At 39.8% G+C, this 22,623-nt stretch overlaps 1 protein-coding gene across 1 annotated transcript in view; it reads left to right on the top strand.

Annotated features, from left to right (window-relative positions):
• Nucleotides 1–22,623, top strand: part of LOC145994193 (nose resistant to fluoxetine protein 6-like) — a 90,012-nt gene that overhangs the window by 20,980 nt on the left and 46,409 nt on the right. Inside the window, exons 2-5 of the mRNA XM_083130290.1 lie at nt 176–448; nt 1,642–1,907; nt 13,788–13,996; nt 19,066–19,154. Coding sequence (XP_082986416.1) covers nt 176–448; nt 1,642–1,907; nt 13,788–13,996; nt 19,066–19,154 — 837 coding nt within the window. The remainder of the gene's footprint in view (nt 1–175; nt 449–1,641; nt 1,908–13,787; nt 13,997–19,065; nt 19,155–22,623) is intronic.

The following is a 22,623-nucleotide window of genomic DNA, read 5'->3' as shown; positions in this document are numbered from 1 at the left end:
AGACCTTTGTAAATCACAAAAAGCGAAGTAAAATAAAACAAATCAATCAATCAATCCTATTCAAATGTGCAGGGGCGTAACATGTAATCTAAGATGGATCATAGATCGTAATATTCGCAAGTCCCATACGTATTGGATCAGTCATTTCATTTCAATTTTCATTTTTTCCTTCCAGATGAAAGCGAGTACGGTTCCAAAAAAGGATGGTCGTCCGTGACCTTGTGCCCGCAGCAGTCCGTCCTCCAAGAAGTGTCCGATGGAGAGGCTAAGGCCACTGCAGAGGAGAGGTCGGCAGAGAACGAGAGGCTCGGGAACGAGATTCGATCCCTGTTCTCCCTGATTCCTGTGAAGCTTCCCGACTCGATGAGCGTGAAGAACGAGCTCTGTCGAAACCACACACGGGTCCTCTTTCGGGAACTGGAGAACTTCGAGATATGGGCAATGAGAAGTAAGTTGATCAGTCCTATATTCTGAAGATGGTTACGAGGCGGCCTTGTGAAAATTGACAGAAAAACGAGATCAACCGTTGTACGGTCACGGACACTTCTGGGTTGTAATGAATCTATTGAAAGTCAGTGGGTTTGTTATGACCCAGAAGTGTTGTTCCTGGGTGTACAATCGAAACGCGACCAAGACAGTACTTTTTAAAATCAAGACGACAACGAGACAGTCCTTTGTAAAATCGAGACGGGAGATTGAGCGAACTTTGTAAATTCCAGACAACAACGATAGAGACCTTTGTAAATCCGAGACGAGAAGTAGAGACCTTTGTAAATCCGAGACGAGAACGGGAGACCTTTGTAAATCTGAGAAGAGAGAGACCTATGTAAATAAGAGACGAGAACAAAGGACCTTTGTAAATCAGACACGAGAACAAGAGACCTTTGTAAATCAGAGACGAGAACAAGAGACCTTTGTAAATCGGAGAAGAGAGAGACCTTTGTAAATCAGAAACGAGAACGAGAGAGACGTTTGTAAATCAAAGGCGAGAACGAGAGAGACCTTTGTAAATCAGAGACGAGAACGAGAGAGGCCTTTGTAAATCAGAGAGGAGAACGAGAGAGGCCTTTGTAAATCCGAGACGAGAACAAGAAACCTTTGTAAATCAGAGACGAGAACGAGAGAGGCCTTTGTAAATCATAGAGGAGAACGAGAGAGGCCTTTGTAAATCCGAGACGAGAACAAGAAACCTTTGTAAATTCGAAATGAGAACGACAGAGACCTTTGTAAATCAGAGACGAGAACGAGAGAAACCTTTGTAGATCCGAGACGAGAAAGAAAGACCTTTGTAGATCCGAGACGAGAAAGAGATACCTTTGTAGATCCGAGACGAGAAAGAGACACCTTTGTAAATCGGAGACGAGAGAGACATTTGTAAATCAGAGACGAGAGAGAGACCTTTGTAAATTCGAAATGAGAACGAGAGATACCTTTGTAAATCAAAGACGAGAACGACAGATACCTTTGTTAATCAGAGACGAGAGCGAGAGACCTTTCTAATTCCGAGACGAGAACGAGAGAGACCTTTGTAAATTCGAGATGAGATCATGTTGTAGACTCCAAGTGAACAAAACTTTTGATTCTATTTTGTGCAAACTATCACAATGTCCATCCTCTCTTACTTCAGTTTGAATCTTTCAGTGTTCGATGCCTCTGCGAAACCGCCTTCAGGGTTACTAAATGGTAACGTGAACCAGCTGGGCGACTTCGACCAGTGCTTAGGCGTAAGCGCCGATGTCGACAGGAGCCGTTATGAACTGGAGGACTACCACATATCAGGGAAATACTGTCTGGCCATGATGGACATGGAACTGGGACCAGAAGGCAAGACACCGTTCAGCAAATCTCTCCACACCGCCGTCAACTCACTCCAAGCCTACTACATGATCAACAGCAAACTAGATGACGTGAGTACATGTTGCTTATTTAATGTTCATGTGGACTGTTTTAGAATACGTATTTCAAGGAAATACCTCTTCTAAAATGTCTGCCAGGTAACATTATAGTATAGGGGTGACGGATTTCTTCAAATTTACAGGAGAAAGTACTTACGGAAATCCTTTTCTGTAGCGTTGTGGAAGTTCGTGAATGTAGTTTTGATCCATTTTAATGCGAATTCATGTTGTTTTCTGCGAAAATCCCTGTCCGACACGCTGTTGCTGCTGCCGCCATTAGCTTTCTGCACGAGAGCACAATGTTCCGTGTGTTAGATGACGTAAACCCCGTAGTCAGTGTTTCAAACTCGCCGTGTTTTCACTAGAACATGACGTGTCTTTTTTAACTATGCTTGAATAACCTAACTTAACCTAACCTAACCTTACGGAAAATGGTTTTTGGGGCTAACGTGAACGGTTTTTGGGGCTAACGTCAATGTTTTTTGGGGCTAACGTGAATGATTTTTGGGGCTAACGTGAATGGTTTTTGGGGCTAACGTCAATGGTTTGTGGGGCTAACGTCAATGGTTTGCGAGGTATTAGCATAATTTCAAATCCGGGCACGAAAGTAGGTATTTTCCGGTGAACGAGGTTGCAACACTGCATAAATCGACAAAACACTCGCACAACGCGCCCTGAACCAGTACGCTATCGCCCGCCATAATGTGTTACAGAATCGAAATAACAAGTAACAATATGTACTCGTAAATATAAGAAATAGACATTATCTTAGTTAGAAATGCATTATTTCACCTTAGGAAATGTTCCGCATTCCAAAATAGTACGTTAGCAATGTAAAAAAGTGCGAAATGTATGATTTATACTGTCACCCCCCATACTATAATAGCGTTACCGTGATTCGTGTAGAAAGGAGAACTTTTAGTAAAAAATGTGGTCTATGATTTTCAACCTTAAGGTTATCGTTGTGAGATGTCTAGTGCAGCTCTTTATGTAAAGCCAAGAACTTTTGACCGAATAAAATTCTGATTTGTCAGTTTACCCAGTAGCCTACACGAAGTTCATATAAGTAATGGTTCATATTCGAGCGATTATTTACTATTACTAATTCCCGAAGGAAGGGGGGAAATAGATATGAGAATTTATCGTTGGTCATAATTTAATCTGTGGTTTGCGACCAACAGGGGTCATGCGTAGCACTTCACGGGGTTAGGATCGATTGATTTGGTTTATTTTACTTCGCTTTTCTGCCACTTTTGTCTAATCGCAAAGATGTGGATGAGTGATGATGCGATAAAATCGATGAAGGGAATCCATGCCCAGACCAGAATTCGAATACGGGACCTCTGGCCTCGTAACGTGCTTTGCTAAACACACATCAATTTCAATCAAATTACAGTCTGATTCCTCTAGCTTGTAACAAAAGCGTATTTTGAGGGAGGATCATGGGGATCTGAACTCCCCCCCCCCAAAATAATAATACCAAGTCTAAATTCAATAAGCAAAATATTAATTTACTGTTGTGTACTATGGTGTTGATATACTGGGTGAGTCTTTTAAAAGAGGCCCCGTGGAAAATGTGCTCCTTGCTTGTAGGCAACCCTGGTACACCGAAGAGAAGAGCGGGGCAGAGAACAGTCCAGGATATGTCATGACATGTCATGTTGTCGAATATGCTTGGCACCGATATCCTGGACTGTTCTCTAACCCGCTCTTCTCTTCGGTGTACCAAGGTTGCCTACATGCAAGGAGCGCATTTTCCACGGGGCCTCTTTTAAAAGACTCACCCAGTATTTCCGCAGAACTAACATTAAAAGTAAGGATTGGATTGTGATTCATACAGCTTTGCATGTACGTGTGCCACAAATTCTAAATAATACGCATAAAAGTAATGATCAGGAGCTTTACTTTTCATCACCTGGACCTTACAACCTTTCGGTATTGAAAAAACAACCCATTTGAAAAAAATTGACACTAATTTCTCTGAGGGTCGGCTGTTTTTATACAAATACTAGCAGATTACCCAGCGTTGGCCGGGTATTTGTTTATCCCAATCTTCTATTAGACAAGAAAATAATGAATTCTAGCTATAGTGTAAAATGAACTTGGAGTTGAACGGCATTTGGAGTGTCACTATTCATCTTAGCGACCTCGAAAACTATAGATTCCACACTAATATCGGACGTTTTACATGTCACCCCCCTTCCCACCCCCCACCCCTAAGGGTGTCAGGGGTGTCTTGAAGTTGAACAGCATCGGGAGTGTCACTATTAATCTTAGCGACCCCGAAAAATATAGATTCCACACTAATATCGGACGTTTTACATGTCACCCCTTCCAACCCCCCACCCCTAGGGGTGTCAGGGATGTCTTACCCCACAGTATTTCTTTCCAGATTGTAAGCCATATGTGTACCATGTTTGGTTGAAATAGCTCCAGCGTTCGAGAGTTATACCGGAACAAATATATATACGTACATACATCCATTTATATATATATATATATATATATATATATATATATATATATATATATATATATATATATATATATATATATATATGAGTGAGTGCTCTTAAGTAGGTATTGCCTAGTTACAGCAGATGGTGTATATTAATACATATTAATCTTATTAACCTAATCATTATCAACTATATTATTATTATTATTATTATTTATATTACATGTGAGGCACTTGGTTCGGACTCCTCCTGGATTAAGTTGTAATAGAGCCCCGATTTGTATTTAATTCATTTCTAGATACATACCTTGAACACGAAAAATGCCAACGAATTAAATAACTTACACGGTTTTCCGTAAGTTTTAAGTCACATATTTTTACATATTTGCCAAGATATTACATATTTTACATATTTGCTAATTTACATAAAACAACATATTTCGTTCATTTTTTCCTATCTTGATACTTTCTCTTGTTTTCGATCTCTGAAACATGATGAAAAATTTGTAGCTCATGTGATGTCATATTTTCTAATCAATGAGATGCATGTGCTTACGGTCACCTAAAATTGACTGCCAAGTTGAAAGACAGGCTGAAGACAAAAGAAATACGGGAACTGTTATTTATCAAAGATACGGGAGTTTCACTCCCCGCTTTTTTTGGTTACATATTTTCGTTTCGCTTTTTAGGTTCAGGAAAAGCACCTAGAAACTTGGGATCGGAGGACAAGAAAGCTACTTTCCTGTACTTAGCGATTTACAGAATATGTTCCCTTGTACAAAAAGTACAAAAGTAGCTATGTATTTTCATTGGACTGTTCTTTCTGAAGATTCTTTAAAAAATTGTTTCGAAAGTTACAAAGAGCTCTCTTACATATTTACATATTATACAATAATTTGCGTTGTGAAAGTAATTAATAGTTGCAAAAATTGGTTTCTTAAATATGTACACGTTGCTGTGTTTTTTTTAGTTTATAAATTTGATACAAATTTTAATTTGAACAACTTATGTCCTTAAAATTATGTTAAATATGTTCAAATAAAATAAATATCTATCATATTTCTTGAAATTGCTTGGATATTCACATGCTATCGAATATTACATATTCTTTGATACTACATATTTACTACATATCCTTTTGATAATACATAATTAGGTACATATTTTATCAATTATTGTTACATATTTATGTACATATTTTGTACTTCGATATTACATAAAGATCCGTGGTATAGTAATGGTCTTATCGTAAGTCAATGGGTTTATTGCAACCCGAAAAGAGCCTTCCGGATGACGCAGTGGTAAAATCGTCGCCTTGTAATACAGGGGTCTCGGGTTCGATACCCGGTGGAGGCACATAGTATTTCAGATCCTACTTTCAACTGTAGGTCCAGTCCCGATTAGCCTTACTGTGCATAAAATTGACTTATAATAAACACTAACTCAATACAACCCAGAAATGCCTGTGACTGTACCCGTGTACTGGTAGAAAGTAATTTCGAATGTTTCTTCCAGTCACCCTGTACCATTCTAGGCCCTAATCACTTCCTGGTAATCTTGATACACAAAAGAAGATCTCTCTCTCACTCTCTCACCGCGAGTCGCTTTCGCGGCCATCCACCATTAAATTGACTGTGAGTTACGAGCCAGCGGTTTGTGGTCAGTTTGTTCATGCCACAAGTTGCGATAGCAATGTCGCTTACGAAGTACTTTGGGGACGTGTGTTCATGTTTGACATGTTACAGTGATTCTTGTACCTCGTCGTGGTATTGTTAATGTCAGAAATTGAGGTTTTTCTGGTCTTCTAAGTAATGTTCCTGTCAGCAGTGAAATTTTAATTTGTCACACTGCACTGGTCTGTTTTGCAATATCTGTGTTTTCTCTCATTGCTTTGCAACTCAACTCAATGGTGCAACAGTCCTCTGATGGCCTGAACCTGCTAAGCTACTTTTTCACTGGACCACACTGGTCCCATCGCCGCTGTTCTTTGTCTCCCCCCCCAAAAAAACATCACACTATCACCCACATGCATTTTATGTGCTTCCTTCGATATTTTCTTCTTTGTGATATTTACATTCTACAAATTTTGAAGTGAGGAAACAAAGATTGATTGATTTTCTTTATTTACTTCGCTTCTTGTGCCACTTTTGGCTAATTTGCGAAGATGAAGATTAGTGATGATATGATGAAATTGATGGCCACTCACAAAGAGAGAGAGAGAAAATCTGTAATCATCGTCATCATGTTAAACCATAGGGGGACTCCCTCCTCCAACAAACCGCAAGGCTCTACCAAACATCCCTCAAGCTAAGAATTTCCACTTCAAGGTCTGATACAACTAACCTCAAGGCTCTACCAAACATCCCTCAAGCTGAGAATTTCCACTTCAAGGTCTGATACAAATAACCTCAAGGCTCTACCAAACATCCCTCAAGCTAAGAATTTCTACTTCAAGGTCTGATACAAATAACCTCAAGGCTCTACCAAACATCCCTCAAGCTGAGAATTTCCACTTCAAGGTCTGATACAAATAACCTCAAGGCTCTACCAAACATCCCTCAAGCTAAGAATTTCCACTTCAAGGTCTGATACAACTAACCTCAAGGCTCTACCAAACATCCCTCAAGCTGAGAATTTCCACTTCAAGGTCTGATACAACTCACCTCAAGGCTCTACCAAACATCTCTCAAGCTAAGATTTTCCACTTCAAGGTCTGATACAACTAACCTCAAGGCTCTACCAAACATCCCTCAAGCTGAGAATTTCCACTTCAAGGTCTGATACAAATAACCTCAAGGCTCTACCAAACATCCCTCAAGCTGAGAATTTCCACTTCAAGGTCTGATACAACTAACCTCAAGGCTCTACCAAACATCTCTCAAGCTAAGATTTTCCACTTCAAGGTCTGATACAACTAACCTCAAGGCTCTACCAAACATCCCTCAAGCTAAGAATTTCCACTTCAAGGTCTGATACAAATAACCTCAAAGCTCTACCAAACATCCCTCAAGCTAAGAATTTCCACTTCAAGGTCTGATACAAATAACCTCAAGGCTCTACCAAACATCCCTCAAGCTGAGAATTTCCACTTCAAGGTCTGATACAACTAACCTCAAGGCTCTACCAAACATCCCTCAAGCTAAGAATTTCCACTTCAAGGTCTGATACAACTAACCTCAAGGCTCTACCAAACATCCCTCAAGCTGAGAATTTCCACTTCAAGGTCTGATACAACTAACGTCAAGGCTCTACCAAACATCTCTCAAGCTAAGATTTTCCACTTCATGGTCTGATACAACTAACCTCAAGGCTCTACCAAACATCCCTCAAGCTGAGAATTTCCACTTCAAGGTCTGATACAAATAACCTCAAGGCTCTACCAAACATCCCTCAAGCTGAGAATTTCCACTTCAAGGTCTGATACAACTAACCTCAAGGCTTTACCAAACATCTCTCAAGCTAAGATTTTCCACTTCAAGGTCTGATACAAATAACCTCAAGGCTCTACCAAACATCCCTCAAGCTGAGAATTTCCACTTCAAGGTCTGATACAAATAACCTCAAGGCTCTACCAAACATCCCTCAAGCTAAGAATTTCCACTTCAAGGTCTAATACAACTAACCTCAAGGCTCTACCAAACATCTCTCAAGCTAAGATTTTCCACTTCAAGGTCTGATACAACTAACCTCAAGGCTCTACCAAACATCCCTCAAGCTAAGAATTTCCACTTCAAGGTCTGATACAACTAACCTCAAGGCTCTACCAAACATCCCTCAAGCTAAGAATTTCCACTTCAAGGTCTGATACAACTAACCTCAAGGCTCTACCAAACATCCCTCAAGCTGAGAATTTCCACTTCAAGGTCTGATATAACTAACGTCAAGGCTCTACCAAACATCTCTCAAGCTAAGATTTTCCACTTCAAGGTCTGATACAAATAACCTCGAGGCTCTACCAAACATCCCTCAAGCTGAGAATTTCCACTTCAAGGTCTGATACAAATAACCTCAAGGCTCTACCAAACATCCCTCAAGCTAAGAATTTCCACTTCAAGGTCTGATACAACTAACCTCAAGGCTCTACCAAACATCCCTCAAGCTAAGAATTTCCACTTCAAGGTCTGATACAACTAACGTCAAGGCTCTACCAAACATCTCTCAAGCTAAGATTTTCCACTTCAAGGTCTGATACAACTAACCTCAAGGCTCTACCAAACATCCTCAAGCTGAGAATTTCCACTTCAAGGTCTGATACAAATAACCTCAAGGCTCTACCAAACATCCCTCAAGCTGAGAATTTCCACTTCAAGGTCTGATACAACTAACCTCAAGGCTCTACCAAACATCTCTCAAGCTAAGATTTTCCACTTCAAGGTCTGATACAACTAACCTCAAGGCTCTACCAAACATCCCTCAAGCTGAGAATTTCCACTTCAAGGTCTGATACAAATAACCTCAAGGCTCTACCAAACATCCCTCAAGCTAAGAATTTCCACTTCAAGGTCTGATACAACTAACCTCAAGGCTCTACCAAACATCTCTCAAGCTAAGATTTTCCACTTCAAGGTCTGATACAACTAACCTCAAGGCTCTACCAAACATCCCTCAAGCTAAGAATTTCCACTTCAAGGTCTGATACAACTAACCTCAAGGCTCTACCAAACATCCCTCAAGCTAAGAATTTCCACTTCAAGGTCTGATACAAATAACCTCAAGGCTCTACCAAACATCCCTCAAGCTGAGAATTTCCACTTCAAGGTCTGATACAAATAACCTCAAGGCTCTACCAAACATCCCTCAAGCTAAGAATTTCCACTTCAAGGTCTGATACAACTAACCTCAAGGCTCTACCAAACATCCCTCAAGCTAAGAATTTCCACTTCAAGGTCTGATACAACTAACCTCAAGGCTCTACCAAACATCCCTCAAGCTAAGAATTTCCACTTCAAGGTCTGATACAAATAACCTCAAGGCTCTACCAAACATCCCTCAAGCTGAGAATTTCCACTTCAAGGTCTGATACAACTAACGTCAAGGCTCTACCAAACATCTCTCAAGCTAAGATTTTCCACTTCAAGGTCTGATACAACTAACCTCAAGGCTCTACCAAACATCCCTCAAGCTGAGAATTTCCACTTCAAGGTCTGATACAACTAACCTCAAGGCTCTACCAAACATCCCTCAAGCTGAGAATTTCCACTTCAAGGTCTGATACAACTAACCTCAAGGCTTTACCAAACATCTCTCAAGCTAAGATTTTCCACTTCAAGGTCTGATACAAATAACCTCAAGGCTCTACCAAACATCCCTCAAGCTAAGAATTTCCACTTCAAGGTCTAATACAACTAACCTCAAGGCTCTACCAAACATCTCTCAAGCTAAGATTTTCCACTTCAAGGTCTGATACAACTAACCTCAAGGCTCTACCAAACATCCCTCAAGCTAAGAATTTCCACTTCAAGGTCTGATACAACTAACCTCAAGGCTCTACCAAACATCCCTCAAGCTAAGAATTTCCACTTCAAGGTCTGATACAACTAACCTCAAGGCTCTACCAAACATCCCTCAAGCTGAGAATTTCCACTTCAAGGTCTGATATAACTAACGTCAAGGCTCTACCAAACATCTCTCAAGCTAAGATTTTCCACTTCAAGGTCTGATACAAATAACCTCGAGGCTCTACCAAACATCCCTCAAGCTGAGAATTTCCACTTCAAGGTCTGATACAAATAACCTCAAGGCTCTACCAAACATCCCTCAAGCTAAGAATTTCCACTTCAAGGTCTGATACAACTAACCTCAAGGCTCTACCAAACATCCCTCAAGCTAAGAATTTCCACTTCAAGGTCTGATACAACTAACGTCAAGGCTCTACCAAACATCTCTCAAGCTAAGATTTTCCACTTCAAGGTCTGATACAACTAACCTCAAGGCTCTACCAAACATCCCTCAAGCTGAGAATTTCCACTTCAAGGTCTGATACAAATAACCTCAAGGCTCTACCAAACATCCCTCAAGCTGAGAATTTCCACTTCAAGGTCTGATACAACTAACCTCAAGGCTCTACCAAACATCTCTCAAGCTAAGATTTTCCACTTCAAGGTCTGATACAACTAACCTCAAGGCTCTACCAAACATCCCTCAAGCTGAGAATTTCCACTTCAAGGTCTGATACAAATAACCTCAAGGCTCTACCAAACATCCCTCAAGCTAAGAATTTCCACTTCAAGGTCTGATACAACTAACCTCAAGGCTCTACCAAACATCTCTCAAGCTAAGATTTTCCACTTCAAGGTCTGATACAACTAACCTCAAGGCTCTACCAAACATCCCTCAAGCTAAGAATTTCCACTTCAAGGTCTGATACAACTAACCTCAAGGCTCTACCAAACATCCCTCAAGCTGAGAATTTCCACTTCAAGGTCTGATACAAATAACCTCAAGGCTCTACCAAACATCCCTCAAGCTGAGAATTTCCACTTCAAGGTCTGATACAAATAACCTCAAGGCTCTACCAAACATCCCTCAAGCTAAGAATTTCCACTTCAAGGTCTGATACAACTAACCTCAAGGCTCTACCAAACATCCCTCAAGCTAAGAATTTCCACTTCAAGGTCTGATACAACTAACCTCAAGGCTCTACCAAACATCCCTCAAGCTAAGAATTTCCACTTCAAGGTCTGATACAAATAACCTCAAGGCTCTACCAAACATCCCTCAAGCTGAGAATTTCCACTTCAAGGTCTGATACAACTAACGTCAAGGCTCTACCAAACATCTCTCAAGCTAAGATTTTCCACTTCAAGGTCTGATACAACTAACCTCAAGGCTCTACCAAACATCCCTCAAGCTGAGAATTTCCACTTCAAGGTCTGATACAACTAACCTCAAGGCTCTACCAAACATCCCTCAAGCTGAGAATTCCACTTCAAGGTCTGATACAACTAACCTCAAGGCTCTACCAAACATCTCTCAAGCTAAGATTTTCCACTTCAAGGTCTGATACAACTAACCTCAAGGCTCTACCAAACATCCCTCAAGCTGAGAATTTCCACTTCAAGGTCTGATACAAATAACCTCAAGGCTCTACCAAACATCCCTCAAGCTAAGAATTTCCACTTCAAGGTCTGATACAAATAACCTCAAGGCTCTACCAAACATCCCTCAAGCTGAGAATTTCCACTTCAAGGTCTGATACAAATAACCTCAAGGCTCTACCAAACATCCCTCAAGCTAAGAATTTCCACTTCAAGGTCTGATACAACTAACCTCAAGGCTCTACCAAACATCCCTCAAGCTGAGAATTTCCACTTCAAGGTCTGATACAACTAACGTCAAGGCTCTACCAAACATCTCTCAAGCTAAGATTTTCCACTTCAAGGTCTGATACAACTAACCTCAAGGCTCTACCAAACATCCCTCAAGCTGAGAATTTCCACTTCAAGGTCTGATACAACTAACCTCAAGGCTCTACCAAACATCCCTCAAGCTGAGAATTTCCACTTCAAGGTCTGATACAACTAACCTCAAGGCTTTACCAAACATCTCTCAAGCTAAGATTTTCCACTTCAAGGTCTGATACAAATAACCTCAAGGCTCTACCAAACATCCCTCAAGCTGAGAATTTCCACTTCAAGGTCTGATACAAATAACCTCAAGGCTCTACCAAACATCCCTCAAGCTAAGAATTTCCACTTCAAGGTCTGATACAACTAACCTCAAGGCTCTACCAAACATCTCTAAAGCTAAGATTTTCCACTTCAAGGTCTGATACAACTAACCTCAAGGCTCTACCAAACATCCCTCAAGCTAAGAATTTCCACTTCAAGGTCTGATACAACTAACCTCAAGGCTCTACCAAACATCTCTCAAGCTGAGAATTTCCACTTCAAGGTCTGATACAAATAACCTCAAGGCTCTACCAAACATCCCTCAAGCTGAGAATTTCCACTTCAAGGTCTGATACAAATAACCTCAAGGCTCTACCAAACATCCCTCAAGCTAAGAATTTCCACTTCAAGGTCTGATACAACTAACCTCAAGGCTCTACCAAACATCCCTCAAGCTGAGAATTTCCACTTCAAGGTCTGATACAACTAACGTCAAGGCTCTACCAAACATCTCTCAAGCTGAGATTTTCCACTTCAAGGTCTGATACAAATAACCTCAAGGCTCTACCAAACATCCCTCAAGCTGAGAATTTCCACTTCAAGGTCTGATACAAATAACCTCAAGGCTCTACCAAACATCCCTCAAGCTAAGAATTTCCACTTCAAGGTCTGATACAACTAACCTCAAGGCTCTACCAAACATCCCTCAAGCTGAGAATTTCCACTTCAAGGTCAGATACAACTAACGTCAAGGCTCTACCAAACATCTCTCAAGCTAAGATTTTCCACTTCAAGGTCTGATACAACTAACCTCAAGGCTCTACCAAACATCCCTCAAGCTGAGAATTTCCACTTCAAGGTCTGATACAAATAACCTCAAGGCTCTACCAAACATCCCTCAAGCTGAGAATTTCCACTTCAAGGTCTGATACAACTAACCTCAAGGCTCTACCAAACATCTCTCAAGCTAAGATTTTCCACTTCAAGGTCTGATACAACTAACCTCAAGGCTCTACCAAACATCCCTCAAGCTGAGAATTTCCACTTCAAGGTCTGATACAAATAACCTCAAGGCTCTACCAAACATCCCTCAAGCTAAGAATTTCCACTTCAAGGTCTGATACAACTAACCTCAAGGCTCTACCAAACATCCCTCAAGCTAAGAATTTACTAGTGTCTGAAACTGTCCCCAAATTTCAATGTTTCTGCTTGATTGTAGTGGGTTTATTCTACAATACGATATGACTATGTATTTTAGGGTGCTGTGGGTTTGAAATATTTAAAAAAAAATAAACCAAATCATTTGTTGTCATTTTGCGTCGCTCTTCTGCCACTATGACTAATGGAGGATGAATAATGATTAGATTAAATTGATGAAAGGACTCGGACCTTCTCGATAGCTTAGTTTTAACGCTTTGCCTTGTTATCGAGGTCTCTCTTGTTCGATTCCCGACGGAAGCACATAGTGGAATGAATCCCACTTTGATCTGTAGGTCCAGTCTCGATTAGCCTATGTGAGGATGAAGTGGACCTGAAGCAAACTTTGACTTTCATGACGGGACTTTACATCCGCTTGAGCCGACCTCCGTGGCAGAGAGGTTAGCACAGCGCACTACGACGCCGGGTGGGGGGCGACTAGACCCCTGGTTCGAATCTCTGCCTCGGAATTAGTGTTTTTGTGAGTGTTGCTTCATAAATTTCATCATCTCATCATGCATCCTCATCGTCGCGATTAGCCAAAAGTAGGACATACACGACGTAAATTCAACCAAATCAGCCAGTCAGTTAATTTGTACCTTAGTAGTTCTTTCATTCTCATTTCAGCCAGGACACAGGTTGCCAAGGTTTTCCACTATCCACTGGGCCTTCTGCATCCCTTCGTCTTGTAGCGAAAGGGATCTCGAGGATGCCCTTTTGGAAGCCCTTAGGCCCTACAACGAAACCTCAGCCCTAAAACTGCGAATCGCCGTTGACCCTCAGCTGTGCCATGTGAAAGAAGCGCCTAGAATGTCCAGAGGAACCAAATACACCTTGTAAGTAGCCACACTTGATTCGGCCATTATTGACAGTGTTGCTAACTCAGTACACCATATCGAATGTTAGCCCGTGCGCAAGAAACTTACCCACAATTTTTTATCATAACAATTGAAACCATTTTGTTATTGAATCACTGCTCCCTTTGCTATTTACGTAGTTGTCATGGCTGTATATAAGGTGGGGGGTTTCAAGGGACCAACCCCCTTTCATTGATTTAGTAATACATTTTGCACTAATTGTATAGTCAAAGGAACAACACCACTATTTTTTTTCAAAACACTATACTGATTGCTAAGGTTATGAAAATTATATTTTTATCACACACACGCACGCTATACACACTAAATAGAAAAAGTGACTAAATCTTGTTTCCATGATAGAATAAAGCACTAGATATGTTGACAGAGGCAGTCTCTGTTTCAGTAAAAAAAAAAAAAAACACAACACGTTACATTTCAACCAGGGTTGTTAAAAGGTCTACGAACCCATAAATTCTAATGGGTTCTATTGGGGACCGGAACATCTTTTCTCGTACACTTCAATTTCGGTCCAAGTTGCGTATTGTTTCATTTCAATACCGAACTTGGACCGTAATTAAATTTATCCGGAAAGAAAGGTCCCTGGACAGAACTGCAATTATTGAAAGATACAAAGGTTCTTTACGGTCCAGAAACCATTAACGCTTGCTGATTTTCTCTCCTGGACCGGAATTGAATTTATTTACAATTTCTGGACTTTTAACAAACCTGGTTTCAACGCTCTATCAGGGTCTTACTCAAACTTAGAACCAAACTAAAATTCTAGTTTGGTTTCAAGTCTGAGAAATACCCTGACATAGTGTTCTAAGCACAATGTGATACGTGTTTTCTGTTACTGAAATATAGACTGCCTTGGTCAGCATATTTAGTGTTATGGTTAATACAAGGTGGCGCAAATGTCATCACCTGATTTTATTAGCCTATAGGTTGGGTTTTAAATTAAACAAAGTTGTTTATTTTTGTGTGAAACTTTTATTAATACTTGTAAGTTCTATGTCCTCAATTTTTAAAAATAACATCCAATAGATGACCACCATTCGAATTGACGCAAATTTGGGCTTTTCTTATTGCGTTTTCCATGGTGTTGGAAATCTGCGGGGAAATGTTCTCAATTTCATGCTTAATATTGTCCATTAGTTGTTGTAACGTCTCTGGCTTATTCACATGAACCAATGACTTCAAATATCCCCAAAGAAAGAAAATCTGGAGGGGGATCTGGCCGGCCATGGCAAATCACCAAAACGGGATATTACCCGGAAAAGTGTCGCGCATAATTGTCCCAATTTTTCCACGTTCTTGTGGGGTATACTTATTCATTTTCTCACACAATAAATTTCGTGAGTATCTTCTATTTAACTGACAAAACACTACTGATATAAACAAAATATGTCAAAATAAAGGTCAGTTCAAATAGGATTATGACTTTTACGCCACCCTTTATAATTAATGTACAGTCATTGAAAAAATACTTCTCCCATACAGCCTTAATACCAATAGTCTTATGGGGAAAATATTTCTTTCCACGACTGTGCATCAAGCCAATATTTAGATCCAAATTGTTTAAACATTTTTATTGGCTATATTTCAAAAGTGTTTACTGATAATAAATAAATAGTAACAAATACATTATAACTATTTAAACTGTACAACCCTGCTAATTGCTAAGTTGAACCTCGCCTATTATTTCTGTATGTGCCATGATAGGTGTAATTACATAATAATTGCAAAAATTACCATTACTAATGAAAAAACAAAAACCAATATTTACTGTTACTGCACGAATGGCACACACTTTTTTATCATTTACTAAATAATTTAAAAACTTGTTAATTTTGCATTAATGCTTTCTTGATTATGTAGGTTCAGTTTGATAGTAATTATTATAATTCCAAAATACCACCATTAATCAAAAACATGGAAATCAATTAATTACAATCAGCGGCGGTGCCAGGATTAACCATCTAGTGGTGCTGAGTGAAATATAGGGGGTGCGATGTTGAAAAAGATGGAAAAATGAAACACGCATGTATGTCTTAGCAACTATTTCAAGCACCAATCAGCTTTTAGTAAGCCCCTACGAAAATGTGCCAATGACTTGATTTATTTTTCCTTTGCTTGCTTTAACAACAACACGTAAGTACAAATAATTAAATGTGGCTTCCCTGGCAGATTAGTATTCATCTGTATTCACACTCAATGTGACGACGTGGTTTTCATAAATCATAACTCAAATACAGAGCATTCCCTGACATTCGCTACGAGACTCGGCGGCAAGCGGCCCGGCATCAGAGCTTGTCTTTCCCGGTGAACGGGGTCCGCGACAGTCGCTAGAGTCGGCTGTTAAAATTACAGTTTTCATATTGTGTACTAACCTTGAGTACAGAAGGTGTTGAAAATGATGTCCCTCTGCTGCAACACATTCCTGGCATCTCCGAAGGAAATTGGCATTTACACGTGCAAGTTCGTCTACTGTAATTCTCCAGATTAAGAATTTTAGCGGCTCTAAATGCTGTGGTTTTTTAAACACCCGTTTCTTGTGAGAGGCGGCGGATAGATTTCCGAGGAGACTGTTCTAACCTTTGTCCTATCTCATCGAGTTTTTCCTCAGTAAGGACACGTGGGTTTTTCTTTCCACTTTTATTCAGAACTGACCCTGTTACGCTAAACTTTTTTTACGAGGTTTAATATTGTGGTCCTATGTGAAACGGGAACACTAGGAAATTTCGTTGCAAAACGTCGTCGCACTTCTCCACAATTCCTCTTTCCGAAGTATTACTCGACAAGATAAATCCTTTGTTGTAATGTAAACTTTTGTGGTGCCATATTAAGCCACAATCTTCAACACACGGACACGACACAACACAACTTCCGAGGGAGGATTATACGGGCGTCAGTCTGCAACGTCAACAGAAAGGGAAAGAGAGCGAAGGCAGGGAGAGCGAAAAAAACAGACTGTAGCGTGCGACTGTTTACCGTTCACCTGGACCCCGTTCACCGGGAAAGACAAGCCCTGATGTCGGGCCGCCTGCCGCCGAGTCTCGTAGCGAATGTCAGGGAATGCTCTGTAGCACTACAACATAAAAAACAACTGACGGTTGAATTAACAAGACAAGTTTGGTTAAGCTATTTGGTAACAACAACAAAACAAGAAATAGTAGCATTTACTGAAGTTGGTTATTTCGAACGAATTCTTTGGTAAATAAAAGCACGATTACTAAAGAGCATTTAGTACTGGTGAATAAGCATTTGTTGTCGCATGTGTAAACAAGTGTTTGGTTGCCAGAAACTATTTTTGGTTATCCCAAAATGTTTCCTCCGTGAAGAATTTACAGCAATAAGTTTCGAAAAGGGGGAACGGAGCACCCCTTCGCACCTCCACTGACGCCGCCCCTGATCACAGTTACATGAGGTCATCTTGGGGGGGGGGTGAAAATTGTCTCCTACGTACGTTACCTTTATGATTTTAGGAACAAAAGTGATACAGAATCATTGGGAACACCCTATACAATGTAGGAGAACCCCCCTTTACCTCGGTAAGCTAATGTTAAGAATAAATGCACGTAATTTCTTTACATCGGGAAAAGCAACACATTTTTAAACATTAGACTACATTTCTTGAATATCGTATAATATACGTATATCGTATATATTATCGTATAATATACGATATGTGCAGTGGCGTGGCGTGACTTTTTAAAAAGTGTTACCGGCTATCAGTACGACATTTATGCCTGCTAGACGTTATTGCAAATCCCCCCCGGTAAAGAAAACATTTCTTCGAGTTAGATATTTGTTCATTTCGTTCTTGTTTTTCAATTAGCACAGTGATTTAGCCACAAACACTCCTAGAAAGAACTACCACTCATGAGACAGTTACCACGAAAATCCAATGAATAGTGGTAGACCCTCGTCAATTCTTCATCTGTCCCTCTTTCTTTGCAATGAGGTGCTGCGAAAGGGAAGAAGAAGAACCACACTTTTCTCGGGTCAGTTTGACGATTGTGTGGTGAGCACTGAGCAGACGACAGAACTACGCTCTTTTGTGGAAGGGAAGCCCAGCTGTACTTACTGCTGTTGCCAACTTAGTATTTTGGAGCAAGGTTTGTCCAAATCACGAATCACACCAAGGAACTATATTTTCGTCTCTTACCTAACTGGTCTGAGTTGTGGTTCAATCCAGCCTTGGCTCTGCAGTCTACCTCTAGTTTCTTCACAGAAATGGTATTCCTATTTTAGGCGGGATTTAACTCTTTTCTGCCAATCCGATGTGACAACACTGGCTGATCCGGTAGGTATGAACTGCAACAGGGCCCCTTAATAGGCATATGAATAACCCCATAGCACACTATGTGTCCTTCCCGCTCTTTCCTTGCATTGGCGCCCTCTTCTCCCTTGTTGCCTCTTCAGGGTAGCGGAACGGCCTCCCTCTTCGCTTCTGTCGGCTGCAGAAAAAATGTCCTAGGCAATATCTACTCGACGGCAACGGGGTTCATTAACGTATTTAACAATGTTGTCATTTTATTGAAACAACTTTTTAATTCTTTACATTTTGCTGTTACCTACGGTAACACCGGCTACATGCACGCCACGCCTCTGGACATGTGGAAAAATATGCATCAGGTCTCTTCTACTAAGATCTACTAACATTCTTACGAAAATAAACTTAAAAAATATAATAATAATAAACTTGAGAAGAAATAAAATATGCATTATAGTCAAAACATCTCAACTCGGCAACTGACAAATTTAGCCTAATTTTGTTGTACTCAAATTACATGAAGTTCTGACATCTCTTAACAAATTTACTAATTTCCAAGCAGCAATGATTTATCGAACAATTTTGAACTTGAGGTTGTAAGACAATTTTGACTCGAAATATTCATTTAAAAATAGGATTAAGCATACAATTACGATCATTGTAATGTCGATTAGATTGGATTACTTCAAATCTGCCGTTATATTCTCAATAATCACATTATCGTATATGCAATTCTGGTGTTAATTTAAACCTTTTCCTTTATTTACAGAGCGTTCTTCTTGTCAATAATAGGACTGGTAGTTCTTGGTTCTGGCTTGGACTTCGTAATAAGTGACCAGTCCAATTGGAAGAAGACAAGTAAGTAATTGACCGTCAAATGTCAACCGTTTACGCAGTGAAGAACGTTTAGTTGTATGTGGGCCAGTTGTCCTGATTCAGTTTCGTGCACTTGAAGTTCATTAACTGTAGTCAAGACAGATAGATCCTTTTCAAAGTTGAATATCAAAAACTATCTTCCTAGCTCGGTGTATGATGTACTTAAATATGTTCTTAGATCGGAGTTTCGTACATTTAACTATCTTCTTAGCTTGGTGTTCCGTGCACTTAAATATCTTTTTGTCTCGGTGTTTCATGCACTACAATATCTTTTGCTCTGTGTTTCATGCACTTAACTATCGTCTTAACCCGGCGTTTCATGCACTTAATTGTCTTCTTAGCTCAGTATTTCATTCACTTAACTATCTTCATAACCAGGCGTTTCATGCACTTAACTTTATTACCTCAGTATTTCATATACTTAACTGTCTTCTTAAGCCATCTTTACATACACTTAATTGTCTTCTTAGCTCAGTATTTCATGCACTTAACTGTCTTCTTAGCTCAGTATATCATGCACTTAACTATTTCTTAACCCGGCGTTTCATGCACTTAACTGTCTTCTTAGCTCATTATTTCATGCACTTAACTTTCTTCTTAACCCGACGTTTCATGCACTTAACTGTCTTCTTAGCTCAGTATTCCATGCACTTAACTATCTTCTTAACCCGGCGTTTCATGCACTTAACTTTCTTCTTAACCCGGCTTGTCATACACTTAACTGTCTTCTTAGCTCAGTATTTCATGCACTTAACTATCTTCTTAGCTCGGTGTTTCAAGCACTTCACACTAGCAATTCCATGTCCGTGCCCACTGGGGTTTCATAAACAAGTGATTTATGATATGCCAAGACAAGAAAGGGAATAGGTCCAGGTCGGGTGACCTCGCAGGCCAGGCAAAAGAGATTCCGCATCCCATCCAGCGAGAAGGAAAGGTAACATTCAGATGGTTGTGGATCTGTATCTCGGTACGCTGGCTTCTCCGACCTTAAGTTTCCCATCTCAAATTGTTCAGGATTTCCTCTTGGGACACGTACACTGAATCACCATGTGCACTATGCTTACTGTATACTTGTATCTACAATAAAACCTACTTTTGTTTCGATTTATCTCCGTATCTGCAGAAAACAATTAAAAATACGACGCTGGAACGTTAAATTCGCCCTTGATTTTCAACATGTCTGAATCCCCAAATTACAAATAAATTTTATGCCACTTCTTAAATAACTTTATTCTACTTCATCCACTTATTTTTACTCATTTCATGAATCCAATATATATACACAACAATGTGTGTGTATATATATATATATATATATATATATATATATATATAGCCTATATATATAATGCAACCATTTACAGTAATTTGTATAGCAAGATACCCTAAATTCCAATGATGATGTATTTTGTATTGAACATGCACCAATGCTCCTTAGGGGTACTTTCAGTGTGAAAAATTCTCAATAAACTTATCCATTAAACGGAACACCAATTCCCAATTAATCGTTTTCTAATAACAACCGTAAATAAACCTAATCAAACAATTTCTAGAATTGAAACAAAATAAAACTAAAATACTTAAGTCATAATCTCTAATCCTAATTTACAATTATGATTAAGATTAATATACACTGTGCAAATTAATCTTTTTGCTTTGGGGCGGGATGCCCACTCAGTGGCGTATTTGTGGTTTAATTTTGGGAAGTATTTTTTAATGTGCAAATTTTTGTATAGGTTATATGCTACCAGTCAGTAAATTAAATATTGCATTGCGGTTTTAAGTAGCTTACAATATTGGTGATTATTAAATTATATGATAAAATTTTCATGTAATGTAGAAACACTTAGTACATTTACATTCTAAGAAAACCCAAACTCATATACAGGGTGTTTCGTTCGAACCTCCCACATTTCAATTCATCATTGCTAAAAGGTTAGACGAAAGAGAAACTCAAGAAATTTTATTGCATTTATTTTGAAGTACTAAACACGAATACACCAATAATTTATGTGCACTGTAATGATTGATTTGGTCTCTGCATACCGGAATACAGATTGTGCGTGCTGCTGCCGAGTCGCCATTGTGCTTTATGCGATTGTGGCGCTGCATAGTGAGAGAACGGTGAACTTCGAGATCATGCTAAAAAATTCTTTGAGTTTTTCTTGAGTTTCTCAACCTTAAAAGTCAGTATGGAAGTAAATGGAGTACTTCCCTCTCTCTCTAATACACGAGTTTTGTCAATAGCTCTGTCCTTCTCTACCACCGCTGCGTTGCGAGATGTTACAAAATTTACAAAATTTAAAAGTCATAAATTTGAAACAGTGAAATCATTAACCTGTAGAGTTTTTTATGCTCTGTTTAATGACTTCATTATATAACCTGTCATAAATTCATGTGATTTGAAATTTCCATAATTATGGAATTTTGAAAAACGCTTAATTTTTTCCTAGTAAATACTTCAAAAGCCATAAATATGAAACTGTTTGAACAACTTCGCCAGTTTTTTCTATGAGATCTATGGTGTTTGTAGATATGATATTCTTCGCCAGAGTGAAATAATTTGCTTACGACGAGAGTATAAATCATCAGACCGTAACACGAAAAAGTTAGTTAGCGAGAAACTTTTCGGTTTGTCGCGATACACGTGCAGACCAAGCAAGAGAAGTGTTGACCATTGTTTGAAGTTATTTTTAGAATGCATTGTTACTCCACAGTAGGGATGGCCAGATCCGGATCCTGGCGGATCCGGTTGGTTGCGGATCCTTAGGATCCGGATCCTAAAATTTTTCGGATCCGGATCCGCGGATCCGGAATTTTCAGATCCGGATCCGGTACTTTCGGATCCGGAACCGCGGATCCGGTACTTTCGGATTCGGATCCAGAACTTTCGGATCCGGATCCGGTACTTTCGGATCCGGATCGAGAACTTTCGGATCCGGATCCAGAAATTTCGGATCCGGTACTTTCAGATCCGGATCATGTACTTTCGGATCCGGATCCGGTACTTTTGGATTCGGATCCGGAATTTTCGGATCCGGATCCGTTTTGCCATCCCACATGCGCTTCTTTGGAAAGTAAGAATGTGCTTATAACATATTGTTAACTGCTAATATACATATATATATAATATACATACACACATATATATATATATAGTGTGTGTGCGCGCGTGCGCGATTTGTAATTAATTAATACACTTACTAGGGAGGTCTAAGTCTCCCCCTCCGATTTCCATGAAACTTGGCAGGTGTATAGAGGCCCCCCCTCAAATGTCAAGATGAGGAGAAATTGAAGTGGGAATCTGACCCCGAAACCACGTAAATATGGCATAGGAAGAAACAGGGGGCATAGGGCCTCTCTATACACCTGTCAAATTTCATGGGAATCGGAGGGGGACACAGGGGTCAGATGATTCCCACGTCAATTTGTCCTCATCTTGACATTTGAG

This window comes from Lepisma saccharinum, chromosome 10 (assembly GCF_977018435.1).
Source record: "Lepisma saccharinum chromosome 10, izLepSacc3.1, whole genome shotgun sequence".
Taxonomy (NCBI): Eukaryota; Metazoa; Arthropoda; class Insecta; order Zygentoma; family Lepismatidae; genus Lepisma; species Lepisma saccharinum.
Note: the sequence above shows the minus strand (reverse complement) of the source record. Positions and strands in the feature narration are given on the sequence as shown.